The sequence below is a fragment of the Perissodus microlepis genome, chromosome 8, assembly GCF_051167445.1.
Source record: "Perissodus microlepis isolate ML-2025 ecotype Zambia chromosome 8, ASM5116744v1, whole genome shotgun sequence".
NCBI classification, from domain to species: Eukaryota; Metazoa; Chordata; class Actinopteri; order Cichliformes; family Cichlidae; genus Perissodus; species Perissodus microlepis.
Window position 1 is genome coordinate 9154068 of NC_140468.1, and position 17929 is coordinate 9171996.

The 17929-nt window shown below is 39.9% G+C and overlaps 1 protein-coding gene across 1 annotated transcript; it reads left to right on the forward strand.

Moving 5' to 3' along the window:
- The first annotated feature begins 522 nt into the window (after positions 1-522).
- LOC146381353 (alpha-N-acetylgalactosaminide alpha-2,6-sialyltransferase 1-like) lies at positions 523-13875 on the forward strand. The gene is made up of 9 exons (XM_084937348.1): positions 523-768; positions 902-1193; positions 1451-1613; positions 2818-2980; positions 8801-8939; positions 9026-9129; positions 9606-9689; positions 10238-10337; positions 13224-13875. Exons 1-9 carry the CDS (start codon positions 674-676, stop codon positions 13431-13433), a joined length of 1350 nt encoding a protein of 449 aa, XP_084793474.1. The 5' UTR covers positions 523-673; the 3' UTR covers positions 13434-13875.
- The last annotated feature ends 4054 nt before the right edge of the window (positions 13876-17929 follow it).

Consider the following 17929-nt stretch of genomic DNA (forward strand, 5'->3'; position numbering starts at 1 on the left):
AATATAACTAGGGTGCCCCCCGTTAAATTAAAGATTTTCTCTAATAATTGAATTACTAATTAAACTAAAAGTGACAGACAAGCCACTATCACCCTTTAAAGAAAGAAAACAACAAAACCCAGGAGTTTGTCACTAAACTAAAAAATAAGTTAATTACCAAAAAACACACTCCTCTCTACTGAGCAGGAATAAGCAGTCATCTCACACACACACACATCCCACTGGCTACAAAACCAACAAGACTTTTTGCCCCTTATCTTAATTGCTGAGTAGAGTCAGCTGTACAAAAAGTGTGGCACCTAAGGCAGGGAGATGGCAGGACGCACCCACACACGGTCAAATTCACAAGACAAACCAAATGAACCTTTTTGCAGTTTTCAACGTTATTAAAGGAATGCTGTGGCTGTTTATTTTAGTTTTAAAATACTACATGTATAACAGGTTTAATCCCTGAGTTATGTCTGTTTCTGAAGTTCCATTGTTGTGTAACAAACCACATTGCTGTTAAGCTCTGTGTGGTTGGCTTTGTGTGTCTGAATATATTTGACTGAATATCTGTCCGCAAACTGTGGTGTAGCCCAGCCCAGTCACTTCAGTGAGTCAAATCCAGAAGGGAGTGCATATGTGTATCTATGTGTGTTCAATTTAACGGCGAAGCCTTCACTCAACAGCGATGGCAGTCCACACATCCAGGATGTTTTCGTTGCTCCTTATAATGACAGTTTGTTTTGTGGTTTTGATTCTATCTCAGGAAAAGTTATCAAAACGGTAAGTAGTTTGTTTTATTTTGTTTTGTTTTTTAAAAAAGGAACCATAAATTGTTTTGCTAATTCTGAACTTTCCTTTTTGCTCCCTTTTGTCCTGTTTCCATTTGTGCTTTTCTGTCAAATTTATGATTCAGTTGGATAACTTTCTCAGGAAAACATAAACCCAGATTGGAAAGCCTTTCGTTTGATATTAAACTCTGGGGACAGAAAGAAAAAACAACTGCACTGCTTTCTGTGTCTACCACAACCAGCCGAGCAAAAAATGTTGATTCAACACAAACAAACCCAGTGACAGAACCGAAATACTCTACACATGGAGCCGTGGCTGAGACTCCAATACCTCTCCTCTACCAAGGAAATTTCACAAAGGCTCCTCAGTGGGATTTTGATGATGTCTATAACCAGGATGCCCCACCTAGACCAACAGTAAGCATGCTAAGACACAATATGACAGAAACAGTATAAATGTAGTAATTAACTTGATGGCTGTGGGCTGGCAACGCTTAAGTGAGCTCAGCAATGCAGTCAGTCTGTTGCCTCTGCTGTAACTGTCCTGTATTTTCTGTTTGACTGGGTTTCTTAATGGTTTCACTCCATTTAATTATTCCTAAAGGTTTCTAAAATAAGTCTGGCACAAAATCATTTTAACCTATTTCACAATTTAATATTTCTGTGATTATCAGACATGTGCCCAATCACTGCGAAACTCTCAGGATGAGAACTTCAAGAAGGGTTTTCTTCCCAACATACGTTTGTTTCTGCACAAGGACAACATTAATATGAGCGAGTGGAATCGCCTTTCACATTTTAACAATCCTTTTGGGTTTATGGAGTACAAATATGATGGTAGGTAGTTGTGAAACTGATATCAGGTCAAGTATCAGTATTGTGTGACAGACTGCTAAGTAATGGAATAATAGATATTTTCTTTATGATTTAATTTCCTCTTCCTAATTCTAACTCCAAATATTCTGATAAAATAATTGTGAAAAAGATACACGTCAATAAGAAAGACAGTTACCTTAAGTGTTAAGAAATATTATGTCACATTTTATTATTGTTTTTGTGTCACACACACTTTTCAGTTCTGTAATTACACTATTTCCAGCACCAGAGAGACAAAGGTCCCGGTGAAGTAAGTCAAAGCTCATCAAGCTTATAAAGAAGTAATTAAACAATCAGTCAAAAAAGCTAAGATTGAACTTGTATTGAAAGACATGACATTATTCTTACCGCACCCAATGAAAATACAGTCATTTCATTATATATCTGTTCAACGGCTCTTTAATGCAAATACCTAATCATCCAATCCCATAGCAGCAACTCAATTTAGACACATAGATATGGTCAAGATTACCTGCTGAAGTTCAAACTGAGCGTCTGAATGGGCAACGAAAGAAGATTTATTTGTATTTAAGTGTGGCGCAGTTGCTGGTGCCAAATGGGCTGGCCTGAATATTTCAGAAAGTGTTGATCTACTGGGATTTTAATTTTCCCACACAACCATCTCTAGAGCTTACTATAGAAGCTTTTTTTCTGCACTGAAAAAAGTTTTTTTGTGAATGAAAAAATTACTTTTTGCCATCCATAAGTCAAATGATAATGATAATAACCCATCACAATACAATAATAAAATTATAAAACAATAAAAATAATTCATAAAATGGTAGGGAGCACTGGCAGTTCTCTGGGTTCAGAGGAGAACAGCCAGATTTATTTGAATTAATATGAAGACAACAGCAAATAAACACTTGTTACAACTAAAGTATGCAGAAGAACACATAACAAATTGAAACTTGAATCACCAGAAAGCCACACCAGTTGCCACTCCTATCAAAACAGGAAACTAAGACTACAGTTTAGTTTAGTTAGTTTTAGTCTAACCCTAATCCAGCAAAACTGGAAAACATAAGATTGGAAAAAACACTATTTGGTCTGATGAAATTCTGCTGTGAAATTTGCATGTTAGGATGAAAATCTGGCATCCACAAGTCTGAACAGGTTTGCTCCTGTAAGTGTCTGTACTTATGCGTTCTCTTTTCGTTTGCAGATGTGATGGCTTCAGTGAAGCTGATTCCAAAGCCAAAAGAGCCACTGCTCCTCCCAAAACCAGGGGGCGATGGCTGTGTTCACTGTGCTGTGGTGGGTACTGCGGGAATTCTGAACGGCTCAAAAGTGGGTGCAGAGATCGATGCTCATGATTACATTTTTCGGTAAGAAAGAGCTTCAAAAAATACCTGCCTATTCTCTATTCTCTGAACTGAAGGGTAGTAAAATGTTCCTATTTGAGAGCAGTTTAATGGAGAGCACAACAATCACTTAGGTCTGATGAAATCTCTAGAAACATCCAGCTAATACCATATTTCAGTGGTATTTAAAAAATACCACTAAAATATATTATAAGCCTTTAAGATCAAGATAAATTAAGTGGCTGAAAGCATCACAAAGAGAGTATTTCTTCTTTGGTACAACATCACATAAACTCTCCAGGTACTTTATGAGGTAAACCTTATTAGTACTATGCTGGAGTCCTTTTTCCCTTCAGAACTTTCTGAAATAGACCAGCCTGTCGGCACCAACAACCATGCCACTTTCAAAGTCACTGGGGTCACCTTTCTTTCACAATTTCTACATGTCTATATTAAATTTGAATTGAAAAGCCTTATGACTGGCTTACCAGAGGTTTGGGTTGAATAGGTGTACCTAATAAAGTGGCCAGAGATTTTTTTTTTTTTTGCAAGACGTTACTCAAATTAACCTATAAGTTATTTCTATTCACAAAATTTTCTGAATGTATAAAGAGAGAATTGCTCTTATGTATCATAACTAAACATATCATATCTTAACATAGCAAACCGAACACAATGGCCAGTTGTGACTGGGTTAGGATTAGACTCTCATGCCGGGCATATGTAAACAGAGAGTGGAGAGAGCTGCTGTCAGGGAGTATATCAGCTCACCCAAACTAACTGCCAAACCAAACTGCCTAATCTCTGTTTACACTCAAGCATATGTAATTGTAGCGTTGGGCAGATAGCACAGAAAGAAAGCCTGCAATGAAACCTGTCAGAGAGCTAAAGAAGGATCCAAGAGAAGAACACACCTCTTAAAATTCCAGGATATTCAACACCTTAAAAAAAAAAATCAGTGTATTATTTCTGTGTATTAGAATGCATAGGACAATATTTAACTATGGTGGAGAGCCTTTGAGATATAATTTGTGTACACTTATACAGACACTGATATGAAACTCATTTCTCTCAGAAAATCTGCAGTTGTTCTTCAAGAACTTCTTTCTTTTGAACAACTTAAAAAAGAAAAAGAAAAAACCTCCAAGAAATAAGAAGCAGGAACATGTGCAGACATGTATTTGGGTGTTTTCACATATATTGGTTGAGCAGATTTTTTTTATCCTTTTTTGTAGCAGAGCTTAAAGACAATGGGAGCATATAAAAAGAAAACCCTTACAAACAGAAATGACAAAAGTAGCAATAATTATGATATAATATTGTGACAAAGAAGCCTAGGAACTAGTGTTGCAGAAATAATTTGTCGTAAATATTTCCCATTGCCTAAGAGTTCCTTTTCCTACCAGTCAAAGCTTTCCTGCTAAATAATCCATCACTGTTGTCATACGGTGTTTTCAAACAGTGATTAAGTGATTGATTCATTTGCAAACTGCTGTACTTACATGTACTTTTTTCTGACTCATGAATAAGCTAGCTCTTTTTTTCAATTAATGAAATTGTCATGAAACTTAGTTTTTCATGTGCTATCTCTATATATCTGTATATATGGCTTATATTAAGCCTCTGGTTTAAAGATGGTAACAAATGGCGAACAAATTACTTTTTTTGTCAAATTTTTGCATTCTACTTAAACTCTGGATTGGCTGGACTATAATTTTTTTTTTTTTCGTTGGGTCAGGGTTGGATAGTTTTTTTGTTGTTTCCTTACTAAATTAAATCATCATATACAAAAGTTTGTGTTCTGCATTTACTTTAGTGTCTAATATTGAAATTACTTTCACAATCAAAAACATACAGCATGTGACAAATATGTACAAAAAAGAAAGAAAGACAGGAAACAATTCGATATTGAGGCAAATATGTTTGACAGAAACAGTGCTATATCTTGTCTTATTATTTATTTATTTATTTATTTATTTATTTATTTATTTATTTATTTATTTATCTTTCAAGCCACTGTTTATGTATAAGGTGCATTCTGTCCTTTGACCCTCATTGTAAGCTACAGTATATGACTGGTTGGTCACAGGATGAAAACCCCATCATATCAGACAGCATTATCAGTTGCAATAACTTTACACCAATAAAATATAGGAAACAGATTAACTCAGCCCTTACTCCCGTAGACAAACACACTTGATATGGATGCTCTTCATGGACTTCAGCTCGCCATTTAATGACATTGTTTCAAATAAGCTGTTGGACAAAGTTTATGCACTGACTTAAATATGTTACTAGATACTATATTAGCTCACCAAATGCCCCCAGGCTGTCAGGCTGGACAAGCAAATACCCCAAGCCTCAATATGAGCACTAGAGTCATTGCGATCCTCCTCTATATGCTCTGTACACATAACTGTCAATCCATCCATAACATGGACATCACGGATCATTCGACTCATGACTGACAACAAAGAGGATGCATACAGGGAGGAGGTTCACACTTTGACACCATAGTGTCAAACACTTAAATGTCTGAACCAGGATATTGCCTAAATGTCTGTGCACTTACCACAATTATATGTATGCCTACCCACAGGTTAGTGATTGAAGACCAGCTTTCTTGTGCTAGTTCCAAATAGTCAGTTTTATTGTCACCTTGCTGAAACAAGAATTGATATTTATAAGTTTTTAATTTAACAGTCACAAATAGGTCATTCAAACTATATGTGACCATTTAACATTTATAGCTGTATATTTTCATCATATCTTTCTCATTATGTCTTTCTCCTCCTTCCAAGGGATCTAATTATATCCCTGGAGAAAGGAAGAGTTACTTGAAATAATTATAAGTCTCTGTGTAATCACTTTTTAGCAATGAAGAGAAATTTCATTCTGATAGGAATGGTCCTCTCCAGATGCCAAAGCCTCTATCCATAAAGAACCAGCTGAACCAGCTTAACTATTAAACCTAATGCTCACCATTGTCGCAAGTCTGATTTCAGCTTGCTGTCCACCCAATGATTTTTGTAATATGGCACAAGTGTGCAATCATTTTGGTCTTTACCAACATTTTAATGATCTATTAGTACAGGAACTCACAGATTCATCTCAGAGAGAGATGCTTCAACAGTTTTCTGGAGAAAACTGCAAATTCTTTGCTTCCTCTGCTCTTATACCCATGCTGATGTGGAGGTCTATTCCTGAATAATATTATTATTTTTTTTTTTTATTTTATGTTGATAGGACAGTGAAAAGAAGACAGGAAAGCTTACACTGACCCAGTGTGGTGTGTCCCACACCCTTACATGAAATCCAAAGAAGGAAATACACTTTCAAACTCAAATGAGAAGCCAAGCAATTACACTCACAAAACTTGTTCTTACCTCAACTCTTAAGGAAGTGATACAAGTAGAAAGAACCGACTTTATATGAGGAATGCCAAGATTGCCTTTGAGTTCCCAGACTGACTGTTATTTCCTAAGCCTAAACAACACCAGCTATTGTCTGAAAAGATCTCTTACCGGCATGTGACTCAGCTGTACTGGTAAATGACACCACCCACTGGTACTCCAGACTAGAAATATGAATCACATCAGTCATCAAACAGACCTAACATTCATGCTATTTGTGGAACTGATTTCGAAATGGTTGAGAACACTAAAAAAAGAGATTTTAGCTAGTGACTCATGGAAAATTTATTTACGCCATAAGTTTCACCTCTTTGAATGGAAGTCTGTTAGATTTTTTTGGTACCGCAACCTACTAAACAATGGCGCTATTGCAGCTAATTAATATTATGCTGATCCTTATTTCCAGTCTTGCATACAACTAGACGGCAGGTGGATGAGGCTTTTGTACTAACACTCCTGAGATATGAGCACTTAGTGACATCATACAGGGTCAAGAGCTGAAAAACTAGTTTGTTTCCCCCACTAAGTCAAAATACTGGGAAAATTACTCAAAACTGACAAAAAGGGTTATTAATAACTAGAAATTAATATAGAAATTAATTGCTGAAAACATTTTTTATTGATGTAAATAAACTTGCATTAAAAAAAATTCTCTTGTACTTTATGGGAAGGCATCAAGGAAATCCTTGGACAAATGCTGCTATAAGACAGAAACTAAGGAAAAGCACAATAAGATGAAAGGCATATCACACCGCTTTCAGTGTGAATCCTGTCGCTTGAACTACAGGGAGTGCAGAATTATTAGGCAAGTTGTATTTTTGAGGAGTAATTTTATTATTGAACAACAACCATGTTCTCAATGAACCCAAAAAACTCATTAATATCAAAGCTGAATGTTTTTGGAAGTAGTTTTTAGTTTGTTTTTAGTTTTAGCTATTTTAGGGGGATATCTGTGTGTGCAGGTGACTATTACTGTGCATAATTATTAGGCAACTTAACAAAAAACAAATATATACCCAGTTCAATTATTTATTTTTACCAGTGAAACCAATATAACATCTCCACATTCGCAAATATACATTTCTGACATTCAAAAACAAAACAAAAACAAATCAGCGACCAATATAGCCACCTTTCTTTGCAAGGACACTCAAAAGCCTGCCATCCATGGATTCTGTCAGTGTTTTGATCTGTTCACCATCAACATTGCGTGCAGCAGCAACCACAGCCTCCCAGACACTGTTCAGAGAGGTGTACTGTTTTCCCTCCTTGTAAATCTCACATTTGATGATGGACCACAGGTTCTCAATGGGGTTCAGATCAGGTGAACAAGGAGGCCATGTCATTAGTTTTTCTTCTTTTATACCCTTTCTTGCCAGCCACGCTGTGGAGTACTTGGACGCGTGTGATGGAGCATTGTCCTGCATGAAAATCATGTTTTTCTTGAAGGATGCAGACTTCTTCCTGTACCACTGCTTGAAGAAGGTGTCTTCCAGAAACTGGCAGTAGGACTGGGAGTTGAGCTTGACTCCATCCTCAACCCGAAAAGGCCCCACAAGCTCATCTTTGATGATACCAGCCCAAACCAGTACTCCACCTCCACCTTGCTGGCGTCTGAGTCGGACTGGAGCTCTCTGCCCTTTACCAATCCAGCCATGGGCCCATCCATCTGGCCCATCAAGACTCACTCTCATTTCATCAGTCCATAAAACCTTAGAAAAATCAGTCTTGAGATATTTCTTGGCCCAGTCTTGACGTTTCAGCTTGTGTGTCTTGTTCAGTGGTGGTCGTCTTTCAGCCTTTCTTACCTTGGCCATGTCTCTGAGTATTGCACAACTTGTGCTTTTGGGCACTCCAGTGATGTTGCAGCTCTGAAATATGGCCAAGCTGGTGGCAAGTGGCATCTTGGCAGCTGCACGCTTGACTTTTCTCAGTTCATGGGCAGTTATTTTGCGCCTTGGTTTTTCCACACGCTTCTTGCGACCCTGTTGACTATTTTGAATGAAACGCTTGATTGTTCGATGATCACGCTTCAGAAGCTTTGCAATTTTGAGACTGCTGCATCCCTCTGCAAGATATCTCACTATTTTTGACTTTTCTGAGCCTGTCAAGTCCTTCTTTTGACCCATTTTGCCAAAGGAAAGGACGTTGCCTAATAATTATGCACACCTGATATAGGGTGTTGATGTCATTAGACCACACCCCTTCTCATTACAGAGATGCACATCACCTAATATGCTTAATTGGTAGTAGGCTTTCGAGCCTATACAGCTTGGAGTAAGACAACATGCATGAAGAGGATGATGTGGACAAAATACTCATTTGCCTAATAATTCTGCACTCCCTGTATAGTGACTGAACTTGAACATTGCAATTAAATCAACATAAACCAAACCAAAGATCAATTTTCTGAATTGTGTCTGTTTGGCAGGATGAACGGTGCCATTACCAAAGGTTTTGAGGAAGATGTAGGAAATAGAACATCAGTGTACATTCACACAGCGTACTCCATCACTGCATCACCTTCTGTTTTTGGGACATATGGATACAAATCTGCCCCTCATGATGAGGTACTAAAGCTTAGACAGGATTGTGATACTTTTTATAATCTCCACAAAATAAAGATGATTACTCTGCATAATTTTTCTCTTGGCAGGGAATAAAATATGTGATGATTCCTGAGGGAATAAGAGATTTTCAATGGCTCGAGGGTCTTCTCAAAGGACAGCAGGTCTCTGGTGGCCAATTCGACAAGGAATGGTGATTATCATGCAGGAAATTGACTGAAAGTTTTGATTTATGCTCATTGTTAAATTTTTAGCTTTCATTTGTGATTTCTCATTGATGTACATGACTGTTACATACACTGGTTATTTTTCTCTTTCTTTAACAAATTTAGATTTTCTAATTGCTTTAAATTGACATTAGACAACTTTTTAAGAGCAGCTATGGTTTTGTCTAGCTAGTAAAAATCCATGGCCTTTGTCACAGCTCCCAGATGTCACTGCTGAGTGCACCAACAACCAAGTGAGAGACGCACAGGTGTCTTGCTTAACAGATTCAAATGACAAATACACTCTTGAAACACCCAAAACAACATGAAACTTGGGTTGTAATCCACTTTGGTTTTAGGTTTTAATAGGCAATTTAAAAAAAAAAGAAGAAGAAACAAACAAAAGAAAAAAAACTAATAATATAAATTATCCCTCCTGTCTTTTGTGTTTTAACCTCACCAGGCCAAGGGACTACTATTCAGGGCAGTACAATGAGAGCCGCTTCTACGTTCTACACCAGGACTTCCTCCGATACGTGAGGAACAGGTCAGTTGTTACCGGAGGTAAAAATAAATAATTAGATAAAAAACACACACACACACACCAAAAACTGAAAAACCCCCCAAAAAAACCCCAACATTAAAATACCAGATTTTATCCTATTTAAATATAATAATGACAAATAAGATGCTTACATTTGAAGGTAATGTCGAATTGCCAAAATGGGTAAAACGACATTAGGAAGCAAAAAATAATTATTTTTATCATTCATGGAAAGCAGAAATTTTTTCCAAGCCAGTAAATCATGAAATAACTAATTAAATATTGTAAGATATCTGGGCCACGCAATCACCATAAAATATTATTTTTGGTGATTGAACTCAAAATCATTTAATTGTTATAAATCCAACAATCAAATATTTGATCATTTACAGCCAACAATCATTTACAGCCTTTCCTGAAGCTATTTTAACTTAAAGGTCAGTGTGAAGGATGCAGTGTTTCCTTACTTGTCAGTATTTTTTTTTCTTCTTCTTTTTATATGTTTGGTTTGTTTTCTGTTCATTTTCCATTGAAGCTATTTTTATCCGCAGGTTCCTAAAGTCACCTAATCTGAATGAAACATTCTGGCCAATAGTCAGACCAACCAACGGAGCGTTCACTCTCTTCCTGGCTTTGCACACATGTGATACAGTGAGTTAATATCACCTTTACATTTCATTGTGAGAGTCACAGATTTCAAAGCACACAATACAGATACTGACAGGCACTGAACCCCAGAGCAGCTCTTTCATTAAAAGAAATTATTTAACACACAATTTTGCAAATTGGATAAAACTGAACATCACATATTTTAAACATATCAGTACAAATGCTACTCTGTTTGCATAGCAGAAAGCATTGCATTGTTTTCATCCAAGCTCATCTGTCCATCCATTTTTGTTTTGCTGCTCATCTTATTCCGGACAGCAGTCTGAGCAGAGATCCTCTTACTTCCCCCACCCCAGCCACTTCCTGCAGCTCATTGGAAATTAGAGGAGACATCAAGGGACCCCAAAGCCAGGCGGGACATGTAATCTGTTAAACGTATCTTGAAGTTGCCCTGGGTCCTCTTTCAATGCCCAAACTACGCAATCTAGGAAGTGTGAAGCAGGCCTCCAAATCAAATGCTCAAACCACCTCAAATGGCAGTTCTGTGTGATACAGCAAATTTTGATATCTATCTGATATCAAATTTTTTTGATATCTATCTGATATCAAATTTTTTTGATATCTATCTGATATCAAAATGTGGGCTAGGGTTAGTACTGCAGATGACAATGTGTCCTAGCAATGCATCTAAACCTATAAAGGCAGTTTATCCAGGAGAGAGAAGTATGTCTGTCACGGTTTGCTTGGAGATTAGAGAAAGAGATCCAAAAGCAGACACTGCGGACGACGGAACATATTTTTATGCCCTGGCTTTTAACACACTATAACCCAAGGACTTTGGTCTTATTTGACAGTCTTAGTTATTGTTTTCATTCTTTTATTGTCCTATAATTGTTTTATATTGTTATTATTGTTTTACATTGTTTCTTTTTATATTGTTAAGCACTTTGTGCAACATCGTCTGTCTGAAAATGTGCTATATATAATTTGACCTTGACCTTCAAAAAAGAAAAGCAAGCCTTTATTATGGTTGATTACATAAAAGCAAAACTAGGCAGCAAGGACAGTGGCAAAAGCTAAACTAGGACCTAAAATGGGAAACCAGAAATGACTATAGCAACTATGAACATGATTTTGAACTGGAGCAAAAACGGAAACAAGCCCAGAACAAAAATCATGAAAACCTTGAAAACTTGAAATGAACCAAAACATAAATAATGAAAAACCAAATACCATGAAACTTGAAACACTGGGTCACACGACCCAGGACCCACCCAAGTGTTGTGATTTATGAGAAAATCATCAGTTTTAATGACCACTAATCATTGTGGTTTTTACTTGGCACTAGAATTAGTTAACAACCCTTTAGCTTTTGAGGGTCACAGGGGAGCATGATCTTAGTTCCTGAAGATATATTTTATATATATATATATATATATATATAGATAGATAGATAGATAGATAGATAGATAGATAGATAGATAGATATTCCAGTGAACCATGAAGAGGCCGCTAGGAAAGCTGCAACCACCAAGTACCTGCAGAGGGTCAGGCAAGTCCTGAGGAGTCAGCTGATCCAGGCTATCAACACCTACGCCATGCCCGTGATCAGGTACCCTGCTGGGGTAATAGGCTGGCCAAAGGAGGAGATAGAAGCCGCTGACATCAAGACAAGAAAGCTCCTTACCATGCATGGAGGGTTTCACCCCAAGTCCAGAACCCTGAGGCTGTACGCTAAGCGGAAGGAAGGAGGCCGGGGACTGGTGAGTGTCAGCACCACAGTCCAGGATGAGACAACGAACATCCAAGAATACATTGGGAAGATGGCCCCAACTGACAGCGTGCTCAGTGAATACCTCAGGCAGCAGAAACCCAAGAAAGTGGAGGAAGGCGAGGAACCATCATGGAAGGACAGGCCCCTGCACGGTATGTACCACCGGCAGATAGAGAAGGTGGCTGATATCCAGAAATCCTACCAGTGGCTGGACAAAGCTGGACTGAAAGACAGCACGGAAGCACTAATCATGGCAGCACAGGAACAAGCACTAAGCACAAGATCCATTGAGGCTAGGGTCTATCACACCAGGCAAGACCCCAGGTGCAGGCTGTGTAAAGATGCCCCAGAGACAATCCAGCACATAACAGCAGGGTGCAAGATGCTAGCAGGCAAGGCATACATGGAACGCCATAACCAAGTGGCCGGTATAGTGTACAGGAACATCTGTGCCGAGTATAACCTGGAAGTCCCGAAGTCAAAATGGGAGATGCCCCCAAGGGTGATGGAGAATGACCGAGCTAAGATCCTGTGGGACTTCCAGATACAGACGGACAAAATGGTGGTGGCTAACCAACCGGACATAGTGGTGGCAGACAAACAGAAGAAGACGGCCGTAGTGATCGATGTAGCGGTTCCGAATGACAGCAACATCAGGAAGAAGGAACACGAGAAGCTCGAGAACTACCAAGGGCTCAGAGAAGAGCTCGAGAAGATGTGGAGGGTGAAGGTGAAGGTGGTCCCAGTGGTAATCGGAGCACTAGGTGCAGTGACTCCCAAGCTAGGCGAGTGGCTCCAGCAGATCCCGGGAACAACATCGGAGATCTCTGTCCAGAAGAGCGCAGTCCTAGGAACAGCTAAGATACTGCGCAGGACCCTCAAGCTCCCAGGCCTCTGGTAGAGGACCCGAGCTTGAAGGATTGACCGCCCACAGGGGCGAGTGGGGAATTTTATATATATATATATATATATATATATATACATTTCTGATATTTTTTTAATGTTGACTGCATGTATGTATATATAGACATTCTGCTGTAGATTTGTGCTGTGCATTATCCAGATTGATCCTGTATTAAGGTATTCTGCAAAATATGTTTTGAAAAGTGCTGTACTAAAAAATTTTTTTTCTTTCTCTCTTTCTGTATCCTCAGGTGGATGCATATGGGTTCATGACTGATGAATACATGAAATACTCCAACTACTATTTTGAGAAGTACATTAAAAGTAATGTAATTTTCTATGCCAACCATGACTACATTTTGGAGAAGAATACATGGAAAAACTTTCACAAAAGAAAAATAATAAAGCTGTATCAAAGAACGGAGCCAGAAACAAAGACAGAAACCCCGAAGCAACACTGAGTTCCCTCTTAATGACAGAACCTGCACCACTGCTCTGTTGATATTCAAAGCTTGTTTCAGGCAGCACGTTGGTGCAGTGGCTAGCCTAAGAAAGTCCTGTGTTCAAATCCACCATATCGCCAGGGACTAAGATCCAGCCCCCCTGTGACCCTCAACTGGATAAGTGGAAGATAGATGGATGGATGGATGGATAGAATGAAGGTGATCTGATTTGTTCTAATTTGTTTGGGATGTTTTGCCAATCCTAAAGGGGTCCTCAGTCCAGTATATAACAACATCACAAGCAGAAATCTTTAAATTAAAGACATTGAAACATCTTGTCAGCCTAAAGGTTTATTCCATGGGACTTTTTGAAAAAAAAAAAAAAGAAGTGTATGTCCGTAGGTTATTTTTTATATTATGAGACAACCTGATTGCTTTTAGCTGAAGGTAAAAGGACTCCTCCAAGGTTTATAACTCTAAACTATAACTAAATTGTCTCAAGGTTTAGATTTATTTATTTATTGTCATTATGTTACAAGAACGTAACAAAAATTTCAGTGGTGCCCCCAGTGATAAAGAAAATACAAAAAAGATCAATAAATAAATAAGATTAAAACAGGGCAAAAAAATCAAAGAAAATGGTAGACTACCACCAAATATGAACTCTGCAAATATCAGTCTCTTACAAAAACCAGGCAAAGACCCTGTATATCCCTCAAGCTATCGTCCAATATCCCTTATTAATGTAGACCTTAAAATAATCTGCAAAGCTCTCTCAAAGAGATTAGAGAAAATAACCCCCCTTTTAATTCATCCTGACCAAACTGGTTTTATAAAAGGTAGGCACTCATCAACAAATACACGTAGATTACTTAATTTAATAGACTACTCATGCAGTAAAAACACTGAAACCATAATATTTTCTTTAGATGCAGAAAAAGCATTTGACAGAGTTAACTGGAAATTTCTATTTGCAACTTTACATAAATTTGGTTTTGGATCCTGTTTCATAAACTGGTTAAAAATATTATATAACTCCCCAACAGCTTGTGTCAGAACAAATGACCAAACATCCTCCCGCTTCTCTCTTCTGAGGGGCACCAGACAGGGATGCCCACTCTCCCCTTCACTGTTTGCAATTTTTATTGAGCCATTAGCAGCAGCAATTAGACAGGCTACAACAATTAAGGGCATAAAATGTAAGAATATAGAACATAAAATCAGCCTTTATGCAGATGATGTGTTACTTTTTCTCCAAAACTCACAAACCAATATCTCTGGGGTAATTGCATTGATAAATTCCTTCTCAAGTGTCTCAGATTATTCAATTAACTGGTCGAAATCAACAGTTCTTCCGATTAATTGCTCCTTCCATAATTCTTCTCCTTCCCCACTGCAATGTGGAAATATAAAATATTTAGGTATCAATGTCTCTCCTAAACTTTCAGAATTAACTAAATTAAACCACATCCCACTTTTAAAGACAGTAGAAGGCGACCTGGCTAGATGGAAATCTTTACCCATATCACTCATGGGAAGGGTCACCGCTATAAAAATGATGATCTTGCCAAAAATAAACTATTTATTTTCAATGATCCCAAATAAGCCATCACAAGATTGGTTCAGATCTCTAGACTCGTACATTTCTAAATTCCTTTGGAAAGATAAACCCCCACGTATCAGCTTAAAAACACTACAAAGGACCAAGGATAAAGGAGGATTAGATCTGCCTAACTTTAATCACTATTTTTTAGCCAACAGGCTTCAGTTCATCTCTAGATGGTTTAAACACACCTTCTTAGATGAACCTTGGATAGATGTAGAACAGGCACTATGTAATAACCTAGAAATTTCAGACCTACCATTTATCAGCTCAAACATCAAACGACATGAATGCTTTAAAAGCATCAATATTAGCTCTTCTCTGACAGCATGGTGGGAGTTTCTAAAAATGACAGAGTCTTCATTAATCCCATGCAAACGTACACCTATCTGGAACAACCCGGACATATTACAAAACAATAATATGATAAACTTTTCAGATTGGAGTTGCAAAGGAATTAAATACTTGGAACATATATTGGAAGGAACAGACTTTATTTCGTTTGACAGACTAGTTATACAATATGGGATCAACAAGAAACGATTTTTGGAATATCAACAAATTAAATCCATAGTAAAAAAGAAATTTAATCCCAGTGAAGCTGAATTACAAACACCACCAAGTGTGGTACAATTTCTTAGTCTAAAACCCCCCAAATTATTGTCTAAAATATACAGAACACTTTCTAAAATAGATGAATCAATATCCCTTCCTATTGCAAAATGGGAAGCAGATTTATCAATCAACTTAGACCCAAACCTTTGGTCTCAGATATGCTTAAAAACCTTTCAATGGATCAGAAATCCCAGTTTGCAATTAATACAATACAAAATATTACACAGAGTGCACTATACTGGTCATAGGATGTTCAAGATGGGCTATACGCCTTCCAACAACTGCTCACACTGCACAGCAAATACACCGGACAATTACATCCACGCTCTTTGGTTCTGTCCACCAGTTCAGAAATTTTGGCGTGAGATATGTGAAGACTTATCAAAGTGTCTGAAATGTAACATTCCAGCCTCCCCTTTAGTATGCTTGCTGGGCAACTTGGATGAGGTCACTGCAGAAATAAACACAGCCCACGTTGTTTTTACGGCCCTATGCATTGCCAAGAAAATGGTCCTCATTAACTGGAAAAATAAAAATAATCTTAATTCTAACCAATATAAAAACCATCTAATAGATCACATTAGTCTTGATACAACCTCTGCCATCACATTTGATCAATCCCTTTGGGCTCCTTTGATCGGCTTCATCACCTAGTGGGGGTGGGGGGTCATGGTTTGGTCCTGCCTTCGCTATTGTGGTTGATGTGGGGGTAGGGACGGCCTTAGGGCGTCTGGGGAGTCCCTAGGGACGTTTCCCTGGAGGGCCTAACCTGGGGGCTGTGGCCATGACCTGGTTAGAAGCTCTGGGGCTCTTGGATGGTGTTTTCCTTGTGGCTGCGTACAGCGGAGATGGGGGAGGGTCTGTGCTGGCGGACGTTGGTTACTGGCCTGGTAGCCTGGCTGCCCCTGGGAGGGTCCGGGACGGGCGTGGAGGCTTGGGGGTCTGGGGGTGCTCCGACCCCCGGTCTGGGGTGCTGGCCGGGCCTTGGGGGCTTGGGTCCTGGCTGTTGTGTCGCCAGAGCAGTGGGCGGGTGGGTGCAGGGGGGCTCAGCCCCAGTGCAGGGGACCTCTGGTGCATCGGCCCAACTAGGGGGCTCTCTAACTGGTGGGGAGGTTGTTACATCTTTGCAGGTGGTCTCCTCACTACAGGAGCTCACTCTGCAGGTGGGGGGAGAGATATAGGAGAGGGGGAGAATGAACTCAACCTGGGTGTCTATTGTCTTGTGTAGTTTGGGAGATGATTGGATGATGGGGTGGGTGCAGTTTTCTCTGGGGTGGAGTCGGGTGGGCTGCCCCGGACTCTGTGGGGCTGGGCAGTGCTGCTGCTGCGGGCCCCGGTCCGGATGGGCCTGGGCCTCCTTGCCCTGGTGGGTTCCAGAGCGTGGGGGTGCCTACTGGGGTCAGCGGGCGAGCTGGCCCCAGGGAGGGACCGCTTGCCCCTCCCTTTCTTCCCTCCCCATCCTCAGCTGCCTCCCTATTCCCGCTCTACCACACCCACCCACACACGCAGGGCTTGGGGTGCAGGTATGTCACCAGGGTGCAGGGGAGGCACTCCCCCTCTGTCCCCTTCTGGCCGCCTGTGCCTCAATTTTATTCTGCAACCTAGACATCCACATTACTCACACTCTCACATAACACATACATATAGGGCCTTGGGGGTGGGCACGTTTTACAGCATCCAGAGGATGGTCGTTGTACTCCAACCCACCTCTGGCGCTGGTGCCCTACCCTCAATTTTAAATGCATTTAGACACTGAGGGTTTTCGGGAGGAGCCGTGCTGCTCTCTGAGAGGAAGCTAGTACCATGCTCTCCTGAGTTTTAAATGCACTTTAGAACAGCACACAACAACATTACATATGAGCGGGCGTAGGGAGGTTTGAGGTCTTCACTCACCCCGGTTCTGTTAGCCGTCAGGGCTGGGGGGCTGGGAGGAGGTGCTGGCCGTCAGACTGGGGTCTGGGATGCGGGGCCTCCCTGCTACTGCAGATAAGGAGGTGGTCCGCTTGCCTCCACCCCAGAGAGAAGGGTTACATCTCCTGGGTCTAGGTGCGGCTTGCCCCTCTGGGGGCGGGGGTACCTGGACCTGGGATATAGAGTATGTTTGGGGAGTGCGACTGTCTGTGCAGTGTCTATTTGTGTCTGTCTACACGTTGGGTGAGTGCCGAGTATTTGGTTGTGCATATGGGGGTGGGAATGCACGTCTGTGTCCGCGTGTGCCTGTTTGTCTGTGTCTATATGTCAGGTTGGGTCTTAGACTCAACCTCTCTGGGTACATCTCAGGCCCTCTAAAGTACGC